Genomic DNA, 25,175 nt, shown 5'->3' with positions numbered 1-25,175 from the left:
TATGCACAGCTCAAGTTATTTAATTACTCAAAAAAAAACTATGGGTATGACCAAGCTTGACCAGTAGATTGTCATTTTTACTGGCTTGGCTGTATGCGCACCAGGTTTTAAGCAGTTCTTTTAAAAACTGGTCGCTGTAATTATTCGTTGTTTTGTGAGCAATGCACAGTTACCATGACAATGATGCTTTGGAGCATCATGTGTTGCATGTAAAAGCAGCTGGGAGATTATTTGTTGTTTATTCTCGACCACGGATTGTCAATTTATGGGGCTTTAACATGCCGAGGAAATCATTGGGAAACCGGCGAGTGAAAAACGAATGGCTAATTTACTTATTCTGTAGTAGCATTACACTGTCAAATTTTAGAATATGGACACAAATATTTGTTTACATTGCTTAGGAATATTGTGGTCTGAACATGATTTTGCCGAGAATATCATAAACATTTCGTTTAGTTGTCTATATTCTTGATACATACATGTGACCAGACTATACTGTTATGCATCAGTTTTAAGTTTGTCAGTTTTTCAAAACAATCAGGAATAAGATTAATATGCCAAAAGGGTAGCACATGACTGTTTTAATCAATTGTTACAATATAATGGAAAACCATCGTGTCATGTTTATAAAAAAGATTTATTCATTTTATGAAATTGTTATAAAAGTATTTATAAAAATACAGCTTATCAAGTTAAAGAATTGAGACAATGCTTAAAAATCTTTCAAAGTAAAATTCAGGATTACATTTTTAACCATAGCCTTAATGGAAATAAAAATAAAAATAACCTATACAAATTGTTAAGATTAATTCAAATGTAGCGTATGATATAAACAAAAATCAATAATTCAATTGATATGCTCACAAATTGGAATCACAGAACAATTGAAAATATCCCCCCCCCCCAAAAAAAAATATCACAATATGGTTGATAAAATATATATTTTAATCTGTATGTGACACAAATTAAAAGTTTGTCAACTATTCACTATGAAATGGCTACATGGACTGAACTTGTATAAAAAAAGAAAAAAAAAAGAGTTGCTGTGGTTTTGTGATAAATACCACTCTCGTCAATCATTATTGTTCTTCTCTTTCAGGCTTTTCTTTCCCTACATTCAGCATTATACACAGTCATTAAAACGTAATAAACAGAAACATCGGTGGCATTCACAGTACAGATTCATTAAAGTAATAATAATAATTATCATCATCATCATTATATATATATATATATATATCGTCTGGCTTGTTTGGATCGAATAACAGATGGACGAATGAGGGCATGATTTCATCACAGACTGAATAGGTCTGAATTGGGTCTTGACTATTAACATGAACACAACTGCTGTAATCCTTCTGCAAACACTAAGAATTAAACATTTCGGCACTTGCCAAGATCCTATAACGTGATCAGTATCAGTCAATTGCTGACTGATACTTGCATGACACATAATTCTTACTAGCTTGTAAATGCTAGCAATATGTAATTCATTGTTGTGTGAACCCTACCTATACACACATGCAGTTCTGACTACAGTGCTACTTTATGGTCAACCGTTAAATCTAGGACAACATTATTGCAATCATTAAAAACCTAAAAAGACCATTCAATTAGGAGTATGTAAATAAATACATATAAAAATAAGTGATTTTATTCCTGCTCTTGTCCAGGAAATGTAACAGAGCAGTAATTAAAGCATTAAAAATATTGCATTTTACAATTAAATTCCTTTAGCTTGGGATCTTCACATAACGTGATCTTCCCAAAAATGTTAAGCAAATCGGAATCATGCAATGTGAATATAATAGTATCCAAGATGGTTATTACAAGTGACATCAACTGGAATGGTAGGTCTCTGCCTGCAAACGAACACAGATCTGTGATCATCAATCTGTCGTCTTGGTTTTGTCTAATGACATATACTCGCTGTCAACTTTTTGGGTCCCATCAAGTTCCTGGTAATGTGGGTTCCAAACAGCGCTCAACCTTTGACCTTCACCCTCTGCAGACTCACAACCGGGCGATGACGGTACATCTTCTACAGGTTCACAGAAAGGTGCATGCTTCAGTGCTGGATCATCACACTCTGCATATTTGTTTTCCAAAACTGCATCTCGTGGTTCCTCTTGGTATGGCCCATTATAGCCATTCACATTTGCACCATTGGGACCACCAGTGTTGTCATTTTGATTGGCTTCAGTTACAGGATCTACATCCACCTGTACTGCTTCACTGTCCTGGACAAAAAGGAGTAAGCAATTAAAATTACCCATGATTCACAAATTGGTTTGACTCTCCACAACTAATAAATGCTGTTACTACAACAGACTTTAGATGCTAATGGCTGCCAGGATATCGTTGACAGTGAGAGGCCGACAAGACTCGTTTCTGCCTTTCAAATAGTGTTCTATTCTGTCATCACGTTTACTGATCTTCATAACCATAGCAACCATATAACAGTGAATGCAATGACAAAAGTGAATTTGAACAGCAATTTTTTTAATATTAATCTTATAAAGGTTTTATCAAATGTTTTATTGGGGTGTAACTACAAGGTACCATGGCGTGACCTCAAATATGCAACGTTATTTAGAATGAAATGTTTTATTTTTATTGATGAAAACCAGGCGCGCTGGGCCAGGGAAATTATTGCCCTGATGTGAGGGCGCACTTCTCATAGTGTTACAAGGCTGGGCAATACTAGGTATACGATAATAACAAATTTGTCACACCTATGAGAACTAACTAAACACAGAAGTGACATGAAAATGCTGACAATATTCGACTTCAAGTAAATCCTGAAGTTGTTTATAGCCTGAGAAAAACCCATGCTAAAGTATTCCAACCCCAGGTATAAACACACTATTCTAGTTTTTTCGCTTGTTTTACCAATTTTTTGTCGAAATTGAACGCCTCCATGTATAATCACATTATGTTTTGCTTAATCATTTGTGAAATACCGATTTAACTATACTAGAAAACAAAATGAACATAAGAAGTACTGTACATCTCACCTTGTTTTTACTTTTCACTGCGCTGCCTTTACCATCTGTAAACTGTTCATCATATGCCGGATTGGTGAACACTGCAATATCTGGACGGCTCAATAAATATCTTGATTTGCGGCTTACATGTTTTCTGAAACAACAAAACATTGCGTATTAAAAATAACAAAAACCTGCATTATGACTATGGAAAAAAATGGTGGTCGGTATGCACCAAATGTGGATGCCGGGATTGACCTTTGACCTATGTTCACCTTTGACATGGATGACCTTTGTTGACCTAGATTGACATTCTTCCTAGACACCAATCCTGTATAAATACACCACTGAATGGCCATGACAAAAATGTTTTCTGGTATTTGGACCATCTTGACCAAAGACTTACACTACAAGGTTCAAATTCAAACAAATTAACAGATCCAACTTTAATAAAATCCTCATATTCAAAATATATTTTGTTTATTTATTACCTATTATTCTGATGCCTACTAAACACCAGCCTAGCAACATTCCAGACCCTTTACTATTTACTGTATTGTTTACCAATAGACTGAGTATTTTAAGTGTCCACATGTAATTGTAAATTCCGATCTCACTTGGCAAATGAGCAATTCACAAAATACAGATGCAGTATTCATTTATTTATTACTAGCCTGTGTCCTTCATACAAAATAAAATCTATGTACTGGTATTCTGGTGTAAGGCAGAAAATGAGATCACTATTTATAGTTGTATTGGACAAAAAAAAATAACTCTAGGACAAGCTTTTATATTATTTTAACCTTCTCAACCACCAGACGTCCTTGCCCAAATTTGTCTGCACTTTTTTCTTATATTTTTCAATATTTTGGGAAATGAACCCTAATTTTTGGGCCAACATACAAAATTTGAGTCAATTCTCAGTTTCATCGTGGTATACAACCCTCAAATAGTATAATTACCTTCCAAAGTGTGAAGAGCTCATAGGTCGATTCTGAAACATGTAATTACAAACAATATCACTTTGGAAACATTTCCGACGATTAAATGGCCGGCAATTAGATACAAATTCAGCATATCCCAATACCAGGGAGGTCATGTAATCATTCAGTATGCAATGTTAACCTTTTTGCTACCAGTTCCCTCTTTTCATCACAAATTCACAAAATAGTCCTGTTTATAAGTTTGCACTTTCCTGCAGAAGATTGGGACAAAAATAGCAAAATTTTTGAGTAAAAACTGAAAATTGACTCAAACTGTGTCTGTTGGCTCCAAAATTAGGGTTCATTTCTGGAAATATTCAAGAATATGAGAAAAAAGTGTGGACAAATTTGGGCGAGAAAGTAGTGAAAAAGTTAAGTTTCATCGGATGTACAAGTATTTGCATATACAAGACCACATGAACAAGTGACCTAGCAAAACTACATTTTTTAAAACAAAATTTCACATAATGGTACATTGAAATTACATATTTCAGTTTCATGTGTGTTTTTTGTGACTGTGACAGAAAATCGTAAAAATTTCATTTTTTGAGAAAGATTATGGCATCAGAGGATTAAATATTTAATCACATCCATCATTAACAAATTGTACAAACCATCGTTAATAGTAACTAACCTGCAGATTAATACTAATACTATCACCATGGTAACACCAATAATACATGCTACACTAATCCCAATACCTAGAGAAATAGCCTCCTTTTTAGCTTCTTCTTCTGAATGGAAATAATATAAATGAGAGATTTAATATGTGATGTGCAAGAAAGTTTACTATTCAAAAAATTACCTTGACAAATTTCATTCAATCAGCCATGAGCGATACTTTTTACATATTTTTTAATCTTTGTCATACTGAGTCAACATGATCTTTGAGTTACATAAATAGAGTGAATTTGAATATAATCAGTCAAAGCATTTAATAAATATGGCTCTAGAAGCCCATGTAATTGTTGGTAAGGCCAGACTTTTTTTATTCCTCGTTTCTCGAGTTTTTATAAGGCATTTTTTTTGAGGAGGGCGGGAAAAAAATAAAATTAATTCTTTTTTTCCATTGGATTTGTGTGATTCTCAAAGAATTGTAAGTGAGATCATTGATCGGAGAGAAGAAATGAAATAAAATTTTATTCCATGTATAACCTTATTTCTCATCTGTGTGAGACTTCGGTACTTTGATCATGATACTCCCATGAAAATGCAACTTGGATTTGTTATGCGGCGGGCGGTAAAAAAATGAAGATAAAAATAATATTTCTTTGCGCTTACAAGTCGGCGGGTGCAAAAAATTACGCTGAAATAAAATTTTATTTTTATTTCATTTTCAGCTCCTGTTCATTCGGTGGGTTCGCAAAACAAGGGATAATAAAAGTCTGGCCTAAGGCATGTTTTGGTTTTGAAACTTCGCCATTCAAAAATGCACAGGATTTTGTATGCATGATTTTGCCTTGGAATATTAAAACGTTATGTTATGCAAATTTCCTAAAACTTTACTCAACTTACCTAGTTTTTCCTGCTCTGCTTTGGTTAATATTCTTTTTTCACATTGCTGCCCAGTAAAATTACCAGAACAACTGTGGAGATAAAATAAAAAGAAGAAATATATGACACTGAGCACTTTCATCATGTTACCTAAAGAAAAGCTGCCAACAAAGTAATCTGTAACATGTATATTACATGTATGCACTGTAGGTTAAAGCCATGCGTAGCTTTATTTATTCTGTTATAATGTACCGTAGGATGGTTCCCAGAATGAACAAGACTTGCTTGCAGTCTGTTGCGATTCCAATGGTAATGTGAGGGTGCTTACATTGACGGCAAATCTGTTAGAATTTTGTGACCACAGGACTTTTGCATTAACCCCTCGTTTATGCAATTTATATTTATTTTTCACAAATTTTTCATCAGAATCACAACAGACTGCAAGCAAGTCTAAGAATGAACCAATACCTAACATCAGATTTTAATCTGACGGCAAGTGCCCAAATGTATAAAATGGGACAGCATGTTATAGACCTATAACATTGTTTTTCCACAGCATTTTTAAGGTCGTAAGAAGGATACTTTTCAATGTAAATGCTCAGGTAAAACATAAGATAAGGCATTGTGTGTAGTCAAAATAAATGTTTTTGGCTTGAAGGCAATTATATTAGAGATATTCTACTAATAAAGGATTTATCACACTTGGTTATATTCAGGCACATAGACTTGAGTACATTAGGAGTAATTTTGTCAAACAATCCATTCAGTTTTTTTGATACAAAACCATCCGCATACGTGGTGGTATTACTACCGTAACCCAACAATTGTGAGTGGATAAAAATTTGACTTACAGACAATACATTTCCTGTGTACCATCATCTCCTTTAAGAACATAACAAATTCCATCATTTTTACAATAAGTTAAATGATAATCGCCCTGGCAACGGATGTCTCCTCTCTTGCTCGTTGACTCGCTTGTTGCAGTTGTCACTTCTGCATACCACAGATTTCATTGCATAGGAGAAAGAGAATAAACTCTGTTATGAAATACAGGTAAACAATTCATACAAAATATACCAGTAAATATTAAAATATACATGTGTTTGTTGTTGGTCAAAGATTCCCCAATTGAATGTTATTATTTTACAGACAGATCTGAACATTTTAGCTGAAATTAATTTTCGCTGAAAAGTCTTTTTGGGTGTTTTGTATGGAATTTATTTTCACTGATTTTTGACGAGTTGAATGTAAAATATAGAAAAAAAATGTATATTCGTTGGATTTTATTTTCACTGATTTATCCCTTCAGCAAAAATAGTGAAAATTAATTCCAAGCGAAAATAAATGAATTTTACAGTAGTTCAATTGTGGTCAAAATGACAATAGACATCCCTTCTTGCAACATTCACAAGCCAAAAACTAATAGTAAATGTACTGTATAATTTGCTCTATAATTTTTGATGAGTTGAATGTAAAATATCCCTCAAGGGATAGGAAAAAAGGTATATTCGCTGGATTTTATTTTCACTGAATATCCCTTCACCGAAAATAGCAAAAATTAATTCCAAGCGAAAATAAAGTATTTTGCAGTATGCTACAAGAAAAAATATGGTAACTGCTTACATGTATAGGAGTAAACAAATTTGACATTTGCTGCATTTTGATGTTTAAGGTATCCTTCAAATAGAAAAAAAAAATCCATACCTGGTTGGTATCCAATACATACGTCTTCATTATCTTCATCTGGGAAGTTTGAACATTCAAATTCCTCCGGCCATTCATAGTTGTACTGATCCAAAATGGTACCACATCCTTCTTGTACGCCACGACACAGTGACTGACACGGTGGTATGATGTTGTCATTCACGCACGGCGGGAACAACGTGGCACATATGGCCAAGTTTAAATGTTCGTAACAGTTAGTCAGTGTAAGTAGTATATATTCCTGTAAAAGGACCTCTGCTTCTTCTTGAGTTTGGTGGCCAAACATGTTTGGGAAACCAGTCTGTGAGTATGACAGTCCCTGACAAAATGATACCGTAATATCTTCGCATTGGGGAGAAAGAGCTAGAAAGAGAATGAAACTAATAACAATCACAAAAACCTATGTTTACTGTTAAATTTTCTCAATGTCCAACTAAGTACAATACCTGAATTTCGCTAAAATTGAATTCTCAAACAGACTTTTCACTTAAAATTAGCCAAGGGAGGTAAGTCATTGCAGCATGCATGTGTGAATGTGTTCCACAACCCAATGCGCTCAGACAGTGAAGAATACAAGCTTTGGTCGGGTCACACAAAATCTGGAGTAGCTATTAGTGATTAAAAATATATTTTAGCATGGTTGCTCTTATTTACAGTACTTTTAATGGGAACATAATGTAATGTTTAATTTAATTATCTGTTGACTATTGAAACAACATCTTTTTTCATTTAATGAGAAGTGGTCTTTGCAGCACCCACGTCCTAATGTTTCCCACAACCAATGTGCTCAAACAGTGATTTTCCCACAATCCAATGCACTCTCCCAGAGGCAAGCATGAAATTATACGAGTTTTGATCTGGTCACAAGATGAAATAATAAAATACCAACTTTGACTCCTTAGAGACTTTTGATGCATTCCAATCATCCCAGAAAATACCTAGTTAAGCCTCAATGATTTTTGTATGATCTATGCAACAATCAAAGTTCCCATCTTTGTTAAACCGTTTGAGTACCATAGTCAGCTTCACATTAACAATTCCATTTATAGTCTTTTCCACATGAATTGTTGCGTAAATTTCAAAAATTTCGATCAAAAACTAAAAGCATGTCACATTTTGTCAGTTTTGTCCAAAAGTAAGATTGAATTCAGAGAAAATTACAGAAAATATGAAGAAATCTACTGAAATTTAAGTGGGAAAAAAGTTTGGAATTCAAAGGGTTAATATGAGACCTATATCAAATGCAATGACCACCACCCCTCATGTATGCATGTTTGTATAGAGAAAACATACATGTACCTAGCTGAGAAGTAGAAACACTCTCTGTAAGCAGCTTAGTTGAAAATGGTGGCTGTGTAGTGGGCAATGAAGGAGAATGCACACAGGATGAATCACTGGGCAAAACAGAACAGTTTAGTTCCTGCGGCCATGGGAGGTCCACATCTTGAAACACTTGAAGACAATTTGCGAGGCCCTCTTCACAGAATGACCTACAAGGTGGTTGGATTTGCCCAAGCCGACATGGAGGCATGAACGCAGTGCAGAGCAAGAGCTGAAGGTGCTCGTAGCAGTCAGATGACATGATAGGCTTATAGACCTCCAAATAGATGTTGGATTGTTGTTGCGATGAGTGCCCGGCAAAGTTAGGGAACCCGGTCAAGAAATATGGAAGATTATGAAGACAGAATGGTGCATTGATAACTTCACAGAATACTGCAAATGAAGTGAACACAGAGTTTTATGAGAATTATAGTATAATAGAAGCAGTGAAACAAAGAATGAAACATTTAAACTTATCAAAGTCAATGTTAACAAGACATATTCACTATAGCTACTATGAAAAGGATCACAGTCATCATCCTGAGTGTGCTGAACAGCATTTCTGAACTGAAGCCATAAAAAATACCTAAAGTACTATCCCATGTCATTGACTATGAAAATAGGTATCATCTTGCAACTGGGACACAACCTGAATACACAATACTGTAAATGAATGAAGCGTTGGTATTCAATTTTTTTTTAATATGTGTATTAATCATTTTTCACATTACTAGTGATTAATCGAGAACTGGGCACTTGTGGTTTAGACAACTGACTCGAAATGATCAAGGATTTTACACCTGCAGCCAATCAGTGCCCTACAGTACAGTACTTTTTTTAGACAACCAGTGATGCAGTTCTGTAAGCCGTGTTCTGATTGGTCACAAACTTTTCTCACACAAAATTAAATTGGTTTATTGTACAGGTAGGCCATTGCACTTATTGCACTTAAGTTTTGTGTGTACAGGAAGTGGTTGGTAAGAAATGATAATTTTTTTACATCTGAAGAAAAAGAATAATTGCTTCACCTATTAAATGCTGTTGTTATTAAATATAAATATATATGTTCCAGTCATAGAACATTAACATTTTGGCAATGTGGTCACAGATGATCATTAGCAGTCTGGTTGGTAAAATGTACAAAAGCATATATTGAAAACACTTGCGGGAATTGTTCATGTGGTCAAAGTAGAAACAATTAAACAAAGCTTTACTGAGACATTGACATTAAGAGTAAGACATTTAAAAACTCACCAAGACACTGAGGGAGTGGATGACTCCATTCGCCTTCAAGACACGTCAGTACATGGGCCCCACTGAGATGATATCCAGCATCACACATATAGGTTACAATGGTGAAAGCTTCATAACTGGGTGTCCCAACCTGAAATCCATGGGCTATGGTGCCAGGATCATTACAATTGCCTATAAACAATAACAATAACAATCACTGCAGAGAACAATGAAAAGTAAATTGACATGCATGATATAGTAGTAAATGTTAGAACAAACAATTAGAAACTATGTGTATCATATGAACTTTGCATACAAATCAAAAAGTATTTGTTCTCATACAGACACGTAACCTGCCTGCTCAAGCTCCACAGACATAAGCCAAATAAGAAAATAAGGCAAATCCAATTATACCCCGGTATATAGATTTTCTCATACAGGTTGGTAGAATTACAATAAAATCTACATCATGATTTTCGCATAAAGGCCTGAAATTGGAAATAATTACATTTCCCTACATAAGACATTAAAAGCTTTTTTCCTTTTTCAAAGGGTTTCAAAGTGATATTTCCCAAATTTTTTAAAAATGAAACAAACACTCCAAAGATAACAGTAAGAGGAGGGGGTTTGTATTGTAAAAACTTTCAAGAATAAATCTATTTAATTTAGACAGACATATTCTATGCTTACCAAAATATGGTTTCCATGGTTACAATTGATAACACTATACTTACTAACACAGCTTGGAAGCGGGAGGTTCCAAGTGCCATCTGACGTACATGTCAACGTAGATGCTCCAGACAGAATATAACCCGAATCACACTCTATGGTGAGAGCAGTGCCAACGTGAACTGGATAACTTTCCAAAGGAACACTTAAAGTAGCTGATGCAACAGATCCTGGATTCTGACATACTGTCAAAAAAATGCAAGCAGTAATTCTAACATTGCGCAACTATTATAAGCATACACATGGTAAAACCTGTGGGTGGGGGGTACATATCGGTAATATTTTTCCGATTTGATATACCTGTAGAGCAAATACTGTGGAATACTTTATTTTCGCTGCAATTAATTTTCGCTGAAAAGGCTTTTTGGGCGTTTTGTATGGAATTTATTTTCACTGATTTTCGATGAGTTTAATTCAAAATATAGGAAAAAAAGTATATTCGCTGGATTTAATTTTCACGGAATCATCCCTTCAGCGAAAATAGTGAGAATAAATTCCAAGCGAAAATAAAGTATTCTACAGTAAGTTAACTGTTTTATGTGTAATAAACAGTGATGACAGAAATGGTACTTTGGTATAAATATGGGTATAGATTTTGCCACTATCCAGGTATTAAAATGGTCACACTTTTGAGCACTCAGGGGCACCTTCCTAGCCAGCTATGTATCAACTGCTCCCCCCCCCATACATATACAAACATTATATGAAAATTAGAGAAATTCTCATTCAAAAATAAAACAAGCAGCCTGTCGGCTGAGATAGCTCCGCTGTTAGTAATGTAAATGGGAATTAAAGAACAGAAGATATCATTAGAAAATGAACAAATTTGAGAGAGGTTCACATGTAGTACCTATATGCATAATATATCAAAGTAAATTGGACTTGCGGTTTTCAACAAGAAGTCGAAAATATCACTTTTTACCAAAAATTACAAAAATATTCATCAAAATTAGAGAATTAAAGATATCATCATGAAATGAACAAATCTGAGAGAGGTCAACATGTAGTACCTATATATGTAATATCAAAGCAATTGGACTTGAGGTTTTTAACAAGAAGTCGAAAATATCACTTTTTACCAAAAATGACAAAAATATTCACCAAAATTAGAAAATTAAAGATATCATTACAAAATGAACAAATCTGAGAGAGGTCCACATGTAGTACCTATATATGTAATATCAAAGCAATTGGACAAATCTGAGAAAGGTCTACCCAAGGTACATATACACCAAGTATCAAAGCATTCAGGCTTGTAGTTTTCAAGAAGAAGTCGAAAAAGTAAAACATTGACACGGACGATGACGGACAATCACTCATATGATGGTACTTTGGTATAAATATGGGTATAGATTTTGCCACTATCCAAGTATAAAAATGGTCACACTTTTGAGCACTCAGGGGCACCTTCCTAGCCAGCTATGTATCAACTGCTCCCCCCCCCCATACATATACAAACAACATATGAAAATTAGAGAAATTCTCATTCAAAAATAAAACAAGCAGCCTGTCGGCTGAGATAGCTCCGCTGTTAGTAATGTAAATGGGAATTAAAGAACAGAAGATATCATTAGAAAATGAACAAATTTGAGAGAGGTTCACATGTAGTACCTATATGTATAATATATCAAAGTAAATTGGACTTGCGGTTTTCAACAAGAAGTCGAAAAAATCACTTTTTACCAAAAATTACAAAAATATTCATCAAAATTAGAGAATTAAAGATATCATCATGAAATGAACAAATCTGAGAGAGGTCAACATGTAGTACCTATATATGTAATATCAAAGCAATTGGACTTGAGGTTTTTAACAAGAAGTCGAAAATATCACTTTTTACCAAAATGACAAAAATATTCACCAAAATTAGAAAATTAAAGATATCATTACAAAATGAACAAATCTGAGAGAGGTCCACATGTAGTACCTATATATGTAATATCAAAGCAATTGGACAAATCTGAGAAAGGTCTACCCAAGGTACATATACACCAAGTATCAAAGCATTCAGGCTTGTAGTTTTCAAGAAGAAGTCGAAAAAGTAAAACATTGACACGGACAATGACGGACAATCACTCATATGATAAGCTCGGCTCGACAAAGTCGACAGCAGAGCTAAAAAAGAAAGAAAGAAGTATAAAACAAAAGTTTCTTGTATGGGATTTCATCTCCCAATCTTCTACTTGCAAAGCAATGATCTTAACTACACTTTCAAAAATTACAGTTTTGGAAGATCAACTCTAAAATCTATACAGGTCAACTATACCTGCAGATTATCCAATACACAAGTGTGATAGCAATCAGCTGAATATTATTGCAAGAAAAGTTTACAATGATGACACCAACAGACAACAGACATTTTGCAACTACTGGGGTACTATGATCTTCCCTTCACTTTTTTACAGGCAGCCAATAAAAGTTAAAATTGAAAGAATCTAAATTTCAGTAACTTTAAATTACAAATAACCAATTCCAGTGGTTGAAATAAAAATTATATCAAGTTATACTTGACTGTGTAATTTATTAATTATTTAAAATACATGCAAATACACAAATTTAGTCTTAATACCAGATTAGTTAATTGGGAGCATTAATAGTGTTTTGTTGTTGTTGATTTTTTTCTTTCTTTATTAGTTTTGTGATGTACATGACCATTTTTACCTTTTCCGGGAAATACATGTACTACGAGTAATAAATATTGTACAATTGCCCCTTTACCACAGTAGATTGTAATTGCACTGTTGTAAGGCATAAAATGCAAGCCCACAACATTACAGTACAGAGCAGTGTAAATATTATGCATATATTCATGAATATTAGGTATAATTTTTCAAGTTTAAGTTAAAATTTGTGATAGAGAGAGCTAATAGAAATGTACTTTTCTTATTATTCTTTGGTATGGGAAAACTTGTACACACTCACCAACTGGTTGGTATCCAACACACACGTCTTCATCATTAGCGTCTGGGAATGTTGAACATTCAAGTTCCTCTGGCCATTCCTGGTTGAAATGATCCAACATAGCACTACATCCTTCTTGTGCACCACGGCACAGTGACTGACAAGGTGGTATGATGCTGCCATTAACACAGCGAGGGAACAATGCGGCACATATGGCTAAGTTCAAATGTTCGTAACAATCAATCAAAAGAAGTAATGAATATTCTTGTAAAACAGTTTGAGCTTCTTCCTGCGTTTGATGACCAAATAGGTTTGGAAAACCAGTCTGTGAGTAGGACAGTCCCTGACAATCAGACACTCTAATGTCTTGGCACTGTTGAGAAGAAGCTGGAATGACGGAAAAAGTTTCATTTTAAAAATGTTGTGAGTCTGGGTAACCATTTTTATTTGGTCATGGTTAGGTCAATTTAGGTCAATGTCATATATACATGTAGCACCACATATGGTAGAATGGGGAGATATTTGTTTTTTGTTTCAGAGGATGTTTTGTTGATCTAATGCAGGTTTTTATTCAAAGTGCCTACATGTATTCAAACGAATTTAACATATTTTTTCTTAATACGAAAAAGACAAGCCATGCATGGCACAGTCCCCGTTAGTTATCAAATTTAAGATATATAGTTTTGTTTATAGTAATATAGCTGGAATATAACTATGTCAGAAATATGATTTTTTAACATTAAAATGATTGACATTTGTATCTGATCGTCAAACAAGTACTTGTCCATATTGAGAGATATTGCTCTGGAACAGCATTCAAAATCAGCCATTTTGAATACATGTATATATATATAACATAATGTATAACGAATATATGAAATTTGAATATAATCAGTCAAAGCATTTAAGAGATATGGCTCTAGAAGCCCAATCATTAAAACAAAATGGCCGCCAATCAGCAATTTTGAATCCAATCTGAAAAATAAAATTACTTGCATCAGGAACCTGTAATGTCTAATGTATGTTATAAGTTTGAACAAAATCCATCCATAAATGCAAGAAATGCTTGATATTTGAGGATTTTTTTAGCACAGAAATAGCCACCATTTGGCCACTTTGAAAAAGATCGTCAAATCAATATATTCGTATATCTATGATGTATAATGAATATTAAAAATTTGAACATAATCAGTCAAAAACAAGTCAGACATATGGGTCTGGAAACCCATTCATTAAAACAAAATGGCCGCCAGACAGCCATTTTGAATCTGATCTGGAAAATAAAATGATGTGCATCAGGAACCCGTAATGTCTAATGTATATACCAAGTTTGAACGAAATCCATCCATAAATGCCAGAAATGCTTGATATTTGATAATTTTTTAGCACAGAAATGGCATTTTGAATAGGATCGTCAAACCAATATATCTGTCTATCTATGACATGATGTAAAATGAATATTTAACATAATCAGTGAAAGCAAGTCAGACATATGGCACGAGAACCACATTCATTAAAACAAAATGGTCGCCAGTCCGCCATTTTGAATCTAATCTGAAAACAAAATTATTTGCATCAAGGTCACACAATGTCTAATGTATATACCAAGTTTGAACAAAATCCATTTGTAAACAGCCTAGAAATGCTTGATTTTTATGATTTTTTAGCACAAAATTGGCCGCCATTCGGCCATCTTAAATCAGATCGTGAAACAAATTGATGTGCATATGTATAATATCATATATGATGTATGTGTGAAGTTTGATTGTGATTGGTCAAGGCATTTCAAAGATACAGGTTCGGACGCATGCACGCACGGTCGCACGTAGGTCAAAACATAAGTCCCTGTTTTCAGACTGCGTCCGAACGGGGACTAAAAATATAATCGTGTCGCCACAGAATTTTAAATTTATTAAATTAAATTTACATAACCACTGCTGTGAACGAACAAGCAAGCCAACTCGCAATATTGCAATATACTATAGAATACTTTATTTTAGCTGGAATTAATTTTAGCTGAAAAGGCTTGTTGGGTGTTTTGTTTGGAATTTATTTTCACTGATTTTTGACATGTTGCATGTGAAATATAGGAAAAAAGTATATTCTCTGGATTTTATTTGAAAATAAATTCCAAGCGAAAATAAAGTATTCTACAGTAGTTCACTGTTTTGCTAACAAAAAAGCAATAATGATATCAGCTTAATAGCATTACAAACAATACTGCTGATTTATATATAGTAAATGTTATTCAGGGCTTAAAACAGACAACGTAAGTACACAAAAAAGATACTAATATTTTTTTTGATTATTTTGGTCCAGATACACATGATGAGTTAAAATTTAGTATTCGAAGAGTTAATGCTCACCTGTACTGGTTGGCATTGATGATAGGACTACTGATGGTGATAGTGTAGTCGGTGCTGGTGTTGTAGTATCCTGATCTGACATAACAGTTCCAAAACAAACTTCCGAGTCATAAGAATCAGGAAATGTATCACATATTAATTTATCAGGCCACGGAAATCCAAAATTATTCATTACAGGATAGCATCCATCGTAGACTGATTGACACAATGACTGACATGGTGGAAGTATACCAGGAACATCATCACATTTTGGAAAATACAATGCACAGAGGAAATCAGCTAAGTGCTCAGAACATTGGATTGAAAATAATGGAATATACTGGTTAATCTCCAAAGCAGCATCCTCTGCATTTGTTAATCCAACATAGTTTGGAAACTGCGTCTGATTGTAAGTTGTATCATTACAAATACTGCTAGTAATTGGTTCACATTCTGTTGGTGTCACAGTCACTAATGAGGTAAAATAAGAGAAATTTAATTAGCATTATTACCAAAATAAATGTAAACAACTTCCCACGCCTCTACCACTTGTAGCGTTCACGTTACAGAACTTTGCTAGTGACAAGAGTCTAGACTGAGTCGGCACGTGTCAAAACATATGTGTGAATGGGCAGGACCAAGTCAGCACATGTCAAACTTGATTTTGGTCCCAATAGAAACAGAAACTCAGCATGTGTCGAGACATGCTGCCTGAATGCTTGACACAAACTGAAATTATGCCCTTGGTGTTAAATTTGAGATAATATATACTTATTTATAGTAGTATGACATGCCAATGGAAGAAATGCAGCTCGATATGGTCGGATACTGTTGTAGTGAATGCAGAACATTGTCAGCTACATGTATTTATGTGCTGCTGCAATCATTTTCTTCTTACAATGCCACATCAACTGAAAAAAATAACTGTTCTTTAAAGTGGGAGTGTCGTCACCTACGCATGCGTCAGGTTGCTATAGCGTGTCATTGTTTACAAACTAGCATTTATCCATGAGCCTTTGTGTTCTTACCGTGCGTTGTTATCGTCGTTTGGGACTCGTCACGCGTGCGCAGGTGACGACCCTCCCACTTTAAATCCTTCTTTGTCGTTCATGTGAATGATGACTCATAATAAATACCACAACAGCAAATAGATATAATTTCAATAAAGTAATTTTTATTATCATCATATGTGTATCATCTGCCATGTTTGGGTCAAAAAATATTCTTCAATATTTCTGAAAATGAATCCTAATGTTGGAGCCAAGTGACAAAATTTGAGTAAATTTGAGTTTCAGCTGTCACTAAAAAATTTTGACTATTTTTGTCCCAATCTTCTGAAGAAAAGTACAGGACTATTTTGTAAATGTTATTGTGACGTTTTTGGGACTACTTTATTGCATCCATCTAATCACCCAAGTGTACTGATATGTGGTGTAACTGAAAATGGGGGAATAAACAAGAAGTTAAACGTGACAGATCTCTGGTTTCTTTGATGTTTCAGGTGTTCCTGAGTCAACACATAACAGTGATGAAAAGAGGGAACTGGTGGTGAAAGTTTTCTGTGTAACAGTGTAAAATTCTGTATTAAACCCAATGTGACAGTAGACTGGCTAATATAACACAGAAGATTGATGAGGTGCATTACAAAACACCTGGCTATAGTAAAACATAGTAATTCAGCTTCTATGAACTGAAAACCAAACTAACAAAATTTTGTAGTTTTATGCAAACAATGCGTAAATGTGGAGGTTGAGAAGCCAATAGTAAAGATAGATGTTGTCTCTTTCATGTTAATGTATGAAACAAAACAAATTAAAATGCCTATATACCTGCAATAGTTTGTGTTACTGCTGCAGCTCCTGAAGTTGGTGGTGCTACTGATGATGATAGTGTTGCTGCTGATGATGGGGCTCCTGAAGTTGGTGGTGCTGCTGCTGATGATAGTGTAGTCGGTGCTAGCGTTGTAGTATCCTGATCTGACATAACAGTTCCAAAACAAACTTCCGAGTCATAAGAATCAGGAAATTTATCACATCTTAATTTATCAGGCCACGAAAAATTATTCATTACAGGATAGCATCCATCGTAGACTGATTGACACAATGACTGACATGGTGGAAGTATACCAGGAACATCATCACATTTTGGAAAATACAATGCACAGAGGAAATCAGCTAAGTGCTCAGAACATTGGATTGAAAATAATGGAATATACTGGTTAATCTCCAAAGCAGCATCCTCTGCATTTGTTAATCCAATATAGTTTGGAAACTGCGTCTGATTGTAAGTTATATCATTACAAATACTGCTAGTAATTGGTTCACATTCTGTTGGTGTCACAGTCACTAATGAGGTAAAATAAGAGAAATTTAATTAGCATTATTACCAAAATAAATGTAAACAACTTCCCACGCCTCTACCACTTGTAGCGTTCACGTTACAGAACTTTGCTAGTTTCAAGAGTCTAGACTGAGTCGGCACGTGTCAAAACATATGTGTGAATGGGCAGGACCAAGTCAGCACATGTCAAACTTGATTTTGGTCCCAATAGAAACAGAAACTCAGCATGTGTCGAGACATGCTGCCTGAATGCTTGACACAAACTGAAATTATGCCCTTGGTGTTAAATTTGAGATAATATATACTTATTTATAGTAGTATGACATGCCAATGGAAGAAATGCAGCTCGATATGGTCGGATACTGTTGTAGTGAATGCAGAACATTGTCAGCTACATGTATTTATGTGCTGCTGCAATCATTTTCTTCTTACAATGCCACATCAACTGAAAAAAATAACTGTTCTTTAAAGTGGGAGTGTCGTCACCTACGCATGCGTCAGGTTGCTATAGCGTGTCATTGTTTACAAACTAGCATTTATCCATGAGCCTTTGTGTTCTTACCGTGCGTTGTTATCGTCGTTTGGGACTCGTCACGCGTGCGCAGGTGACGACCCTCCCACTTTAAATCCTTCTTTGTCGTTCATGTGAATGATGACTCATAATAAATACCACAACAGCAAATAGATATAATTTCAATAAAGTAATTTTTATTATCATCATATGTGTATCATCTGCCATGTTTGGGTCAAAAAATATTCTTCAATATTTCTGAAAATGAATCCTAATTTTGGAGCCAAGTGACAAAATTTGAGTAAATTTGAGTTTCAGCTGTCACTAAAAAATTTTGACTATTTTTGTCCCAATCTTCTGAAGAAAAGTACAGGACTATTTTGTAAATGTTATTGTGACGTTTTTGGGACTACTTTATTGCATCCATCTAATCACCCAAGTGTACTGATATGTGGTGTAACTGAAAATGGGGGAATAAACAAGAAGTTAAACGTGACAGATCTCTGGTTTCTTTGATGTTTCAGGTGTTCCTGAGTCAACACATAACAGTGATGAAAAGAGGGAACTGGTGGTGAAAGTTTTCTGTGTAACAGTGTAAAATTCTGTATTAAACCCAATGTGACAGTAGACTGGCTAATATAACACAGAAGATTGATGAGGTGCATTACAAAACACCTGGCTATAGTAAAACATAGTAATTCAGCTTCTATGAACTGAAAACCAAACTAACAAAATTTTGTAGTTTTATGCAAACAATGCGTAAATGTGGAGGTTGAGAAGCCAATAGTAAAGATAGATGTTGTCTCTTTCATGTTAATGTATGAAACAAAACAAATTAAAATGCCTATATACCTGCAATAGTTTGTGTTACTGCTGCAGCTCCTGAAGTTGGTGGTGCTACTGATGATGATAGTGTTGCTGCTGATGATGGGGCTCCTGAAGTTGGTGGTGCTGCTGCTGATGATAGTGTAGTCGGTGCTAGCGTTGTAGTATCCTGATCTGACATAACAGTTCCAAAACAAACTTCCGAGTCATAAGAATCAGGAAATTTATCACATCTTAATTTATCAGGCCACGAAAAATTATTCATTACAGGATAGCATCCATCGTAGACTGATTGACACAATGACTGACATGGTGGAAGTATACCAGGAACATCATCACATTTTGGAAAATACAATGCACAGAGGAAATCAGCTAAGTGCTCAGAACATTGGATTGAAAATAATGGAATATACTGGTTAATCTCCAAAGCAGCATCCTCTGCATTTGTTAATCCAATATAGTTTGGAAACTGCGTCTGATTGTAAGTTATATCATTACAAATACTGCTAGTAATTGGTTCACATTCTGTTGGTGCCACAGTCACTAATGAAAACAAAAGAAAACAATATTATATACATGTAAAATTAAGTGCTACTTAGTCTTTTGTTAAATAATACATGTAATAAGAGTGGGTAATAAGATTATTTCTTTTTGTCAGTTAATTTTTTTACTGTAAAATACTTTATTTTCACTTGGAATTAATTTTCGATATTTTCGCTGAAGGAACGCTTCAGTGAAAATAAAATCCAGCGAATATACCTTTTTTCCTATATTTTACATTCATCTTTTCAAAAATTAGTGAAAATAAATTCCATACAAAACATCCAAAAAGTCTTTTCAGTGAAAATTAATTCCAGCTATAATAAAGTATTTTACAGTAGGTTAATATTAAGTCGGTTCTATTTTCTGGACGAGGTTGCTGTAAAAATGTTTTAATAGATTTTCTCTATCAAATATAAATATGTATAAAAATTATTTATTTTCATAAATATAGTTTTCTTACATGTGGGATTTTAATATAAATTCTGTGTGTGCTGATCCCCACCCCACCTGCAAGTACAAGGTTCAAGACCCATTGAAGTAATTCAACAGATCTTGAACTTCAGAGGCATTGAAGGAAATTACCTTGGTTCCCTTCCATATTGACTATATTAATTCTATATTTGTCCATGCATTTTTATCAATTTGAGCCAATTATCAATTTGTAAATGTGCGCCCTCTCAAGTTCAACTCTGAAGTCTAAGCCCGGTTTCAATGTAAACAACAGGGGTTGCGTTTTAGCATTTTTGTGTAGAGAGACAAGATAAGAAAATAAACAGGAGCTGACAATACATGTATATCTGTGTACAAATGGGACCCATTTTTGTACTGAAGTGTGGGTCCCTCTCAAATACTGAGGGTTCAGAAAAGCAGGATATGAGGCTAACGCAATCCCTCATACATACTTTATATTTCTTTGAATTACCCATGGTGCCCTCAATTCAAAAAACAACAGAACATTAGATCTGTGGCTAGAAATATTGCCAGAAATACTTGTACAATATTCCCCGAGACATTAGTTACTTTATGACTCCTTGTCAAAGCCCAGTGGAATTAATAATTTCATGATTTGGGTTGTTTCATGAAATTCACAAAATTTGTCTTGTGCGACAGCAAAAAAAAGTTACAATATTTTTATTTATTTATTTTTTTGCCAGGCGACAGTTCCGGACATTGAGTGTCACTGTTGTCTCTCCTGACTTTTTTATGTGCAAATTGCAAGTGCTAGTGATGACACATAGTGCATTTTGCCACAGAAGCCATATTCATGTTTGGGACTACATGACAAGACAAGGTTCCCCCAAAGTCGCATTCGTTAGTCGTTAGTAAATGAATCTCGACCAGTGGAATTGGCCTTCCCATTGAGTCTGTGGCACACTCACCCAGCCCAGATGTTCAGCCTAAGGTAGGATTTGAACTTGGGTCTACCGATCATGAGTCTGATGTGACAACCACTATGCTACCAGTGACTGGTGAGTTACAATATATTAAAATTAACAAATGTGAATAAACCATACAAAATTTTTTGTATTGGAAGAGCATTCATGAAAGCAACAGGAGAGCAAGCAACGGTGTTGGAACACTATTTGAAGGACACTAACTCACAGCATTCATTTGCTTGTAAAGACTATTAGCAGTGACAGAAAGAAGACGCATGTTCTAGAGAATAGAGAATTGGAGCATATATCAAAATCACTGAGGTGATTATTAAAGGGACTATGGATAAATAATAGGTCATTTCTTTCGTCAAACTAAATTTGATGTAACTTACTCAAAAACATATATTTTTTTAAATGTTTTTGTGCCTAGCTACAGCTCTGGACATTGAATGTCACTGTTGTCTCTCCTGACTTTTTTTAGTATGTGCAAGTTGCAAGCGCTACCGGTAGTGCTTGACACATAGTGCATTTTTTCCACAGAAGCCAATTTCATGTTTGGAACTACATGACAAGGCTGTGTGGTCGTCTCTCTATCAAATGGCAATTTAATGCGCTATTCTGGTACCAAGCAGGCTCAGTCGAACACAAGCACCTGCGGACCTTAACCAAGGTTCCCCCAAGGTTGCATACATTAGTGAATGAATCTCGGCCAGTGGAATTGGCCTTCCCATTGAGTCTGTGGCACACTCACCCAGGGTAGGGGGTTGACCCTTTTTGGTGTTCAGCTCGAGGTAGGATTTGAACTTGGGTCTACTGATCCAGACTCCACCACCAACCACTATGCTACCAGTGACTTGAAAACATATTTATTATATTGAAACACTCACCATTATTAGAATTGGCGACGGAAAAAACTACAAAAACAGTTGCTATGGTAATCCACCATTTGGACATCTTGCTTTAAATTACATCAGTACCTGAAAGATAGATCAGAATATAATGAATAAAATATATCATATAATATAATTGAGTATAATGGATTAGAATCGTAATAAATAGATTAGAATATAATGAAAATGGATTAGAATAGTAATAAATAGATTAGAATCATAATTAATAGATTAGAATATAATGAAAATAGATTAGAATAGTAATAATAAAAGATTTACTATTACTATCATTATATAATATTCAAATCTATTTATTACTATTCTAATCTATTATGATTCTAATCTATTACTATTTTAATCCATTTTCAATATATTCTAATCTATTTATCATGATTCTAATCTATTATTATGATTCTAATCTATTTATTACTATTCTAATCGATTATTATGATTCTAATCTATTACTATTTTAATCCATTTTCAATATATTCTAATCTATTTATTACTATTCTAATCGATTATTATGATTCTAATCTATTTATTACTATTCTAATCGATTATTATGATTCTAATCTATTACTATTTTAATCTATTTTCAATATATTCTAATCTATTTATTACTATTCTAATCGATTTTTATGATTCTAATCTATTTATTACTATGATTCTAATCTATTTATTACTATTCTAATCGATTATTATGATTCTAATCTATTTATACTATTCTAATCGATTATTATGATTCTAATCTATGTATTACTATTCTAATCGATTATTATGATTTTAATCTATTTATTACTATTCTAATCGATTATTATGATTCTAGTCTATTTATTACTATTCTAATCGATTATTATGATTCTAGTCTATTTATTACTATTCTAATCGATTATTATGATTCTAATCTATTTATTACTATTCTAATCGATTATTATGATTCTAGTCTATTTATTACTATTCTAATCGATTATTATGATTCTAATCTATTTATTACTATTCTAATCTATTATTATGATTCTTATCTATTTATTACTATTCTAATCTATGTATTACTATTCTAATCGATTATTATGATTCTAATCTATTTATTACTATTCTAATCGATTATTATGATTCTAATCTATTTATTACTATTCTAATCAATTATTATGATTCTAATCTATTACTATTTTAATCTATTTTCAATATATTCTAATCTATTTATTACTATTCTAATCGATTTTTATGATTCTAATCTATTTATTACTATGATTCTAATCTATTTATTACTATTCTAATCGATTATTATGATTCTAATCTATTACTATTCTAATCTATTATTATGATTCTAATCTATGTATTACTATTCTAATCGATTATTATGATTCTAATCTATTACTATTCTAATCGATTATTATGATTCTAATCTATTTATTACTATTCTAATCGATTATTATGATTCTAGTCTATTTATTACTATTCTAATCGATTATTATGATTCTAGTCTCGTTATTACTATTCTAATAGATTATTATGATTCTAATCTATTTAATACTATTCTAATAGATTATTATGATTCTAATCTATTTATTACTATTCTAATCGATTATTATGATTCTAATCTATTTATTACTATTTTAATCTATTATTATGATTCTTATCTATTTATTACTATTCTAATCAATTATTATGATTCTAATCTATTTATTACTATTCTAATCGATTATTATGATTCCAATCTATTTATTACTATTCTAATCAATTATTATGATTCTAATCTATTTATTGCTATTCTAATCGATTATTATGATTCTAATCTATTTATTACTATTCTAATCGATTATAAATAGAATACAATTATTCATATTAAGCGTCCTGATACAAACATGTAAAATACATTTTCTGTATACACAAACTTTGCGTTGGGTTGTGTGACAACTGTATTGCTTCAGCTATAATACTGCTGCATTCTAGGTCACAGAAACTATAAACATACATGTACTAATGTAATTTCCCCTTAGACATATCAAAACTACACCCAACAAGCTTGTAAAAATTTACTAATATAAATGATAGCCATTCAGTCAATACACTGGAATATAAACACTTTTAAAGTCCATGGTAATAAACAAACTGAAAAAAGTATTATTACAAACAAAATACTAAAACGTACAGCCATCTACCCCTTTTATACAAACTACCAACCTCAAACAATTGAAACATGGCAAAACTTTCATTAGCCATGAGATTATTATGAAACAGGAATAATGTCCACTGAGGAGTTCATTTAGTGATCAGGGTACACACTACATGTATAGTGGGTCAGAAAATAAATAATTCAAGTACCAAGAAGAAAGGAAGTCAGCTCTTTTGACATTTTAATCATCAAACATGATCATGGACTTTTTTTTGTTTTTTTATTTTTATTTTTTTTTTTTTAAATTTTTTTTTAATGCGCTATCCTGGCCTCAACCAGGCTCGGTCGAACACAAGCACCTGCGGACCTTAACCAAGGTTCCCCAAAGTCGCATTCATTAGTGAATGAATCTCGGCCAGGGGAATTGGCCTTCCCATTGTGTCTGTGGCACACTCATCCAGGGTAGGGGTCGACCCCATTGATGTTCAGCCTAAGGTAGGATTTGAACTTGGGTCTACTGTTCATGGGTCTGATGCGACAACCACTAGGCTACCAGTGACCGGGTAAACTTTTGTGCTTAAGATATACTAGTATATGTATTCTACATACTGGTACACCAATGCAGGAAATCTTGACATGATTGAATCTGACTTATTTTGATCATACACGTAGATGCACCACTGTTAGATATTTCAGCACGTATGGCAATAGTGATTTAAAGTATTGTGGTTGTCGCATCATACCTGTATTTGTGTTACATGATTTTTATTTATTTAATAATAAATATTCACTTGGAAGATAATGGGTACAGTGCATAAAAAAAAGTAAAGAAAAAGTCATTGCAATGATCATCAGTTCACATCAATGCCAAGGAGATG

The 25,175-nt window shown here is 33.6% G+C and overlaps 1 protein-coding gene across 1 annotated transcript; it reads right to left on the bottom strand.

Moving 5' to 3' along the window:
- Positions 1–618: 618 nt before the first annotated feature.
- LOC102805162 (uncharacterized) lies at positions 619–20,513 on the bottom strand. The gene is made up of 14 exons (XM_085493735.1): positions 20,498–20,513; positions 19,400–19,915; positions 17,526–18,041; positions 15,718–16,167; positions 13,373–13,738; positions 10,456–10,635; positions 9,743–9,913; positions 8,468–8,881; positions 7,169–7,531; positions 6,316–6,457; positions 5,486–5,556; positions 4,605–4,704; positions 3,018–3,141; positions 619–2,240 (listed from the first exon to the last, which is right to left on the bottom strand). Exons 1-14 carry the CDS (start codon positions 20,511–20,513, stop codon positions 1,890–1,892), a joined length of 3,780 nt encoding a protein of 1,259 aa, XP_085349861.1. The 3' UTR covers positions 619–1,889.
- Positions 20,514–25,175: the final 4,662 nt, after the last annotated feature.

This window comes from Saccoglossus kowalevskii, chromosome 19 (genome assembly GCF_978046115.1).
Source record: "Saccoglossus kowalevskii chromosome 19, keSacKowa6.1, whole genome shotgun sequence".
Classification (NCBI taxonomy): domain Eukaryota; kingdom Metazoa; phylum Hemichordata; class Enteropneusta; family Harrimaniidae; genus Saccoglossus; species Saccoglossus kowalevskii.
This window is presented reverse-complemented; position numbering and strand designations above follow the sequence as displayed.

Excerpts from the sequence above, each read along its gene's own strand:
- LOC102805162 (XM_085493735.1), bottom strand. Across the intron at positions 9,914-10,455 it reads CCCGCTTCCAAGCTGTGTTA|GCAATTGTAATGATCCTGGC; the intron begins GTAAGTATAGTG and ends TATTGTTTATAG. Across the intron at positions 3,142-4,604 it reads GTATTAGTATTAATCTGCAG|AAAACATGTAAGCCGCAAAT; the intron begins GTTAGTTACTAT and ends TTGTTGTTTCAG.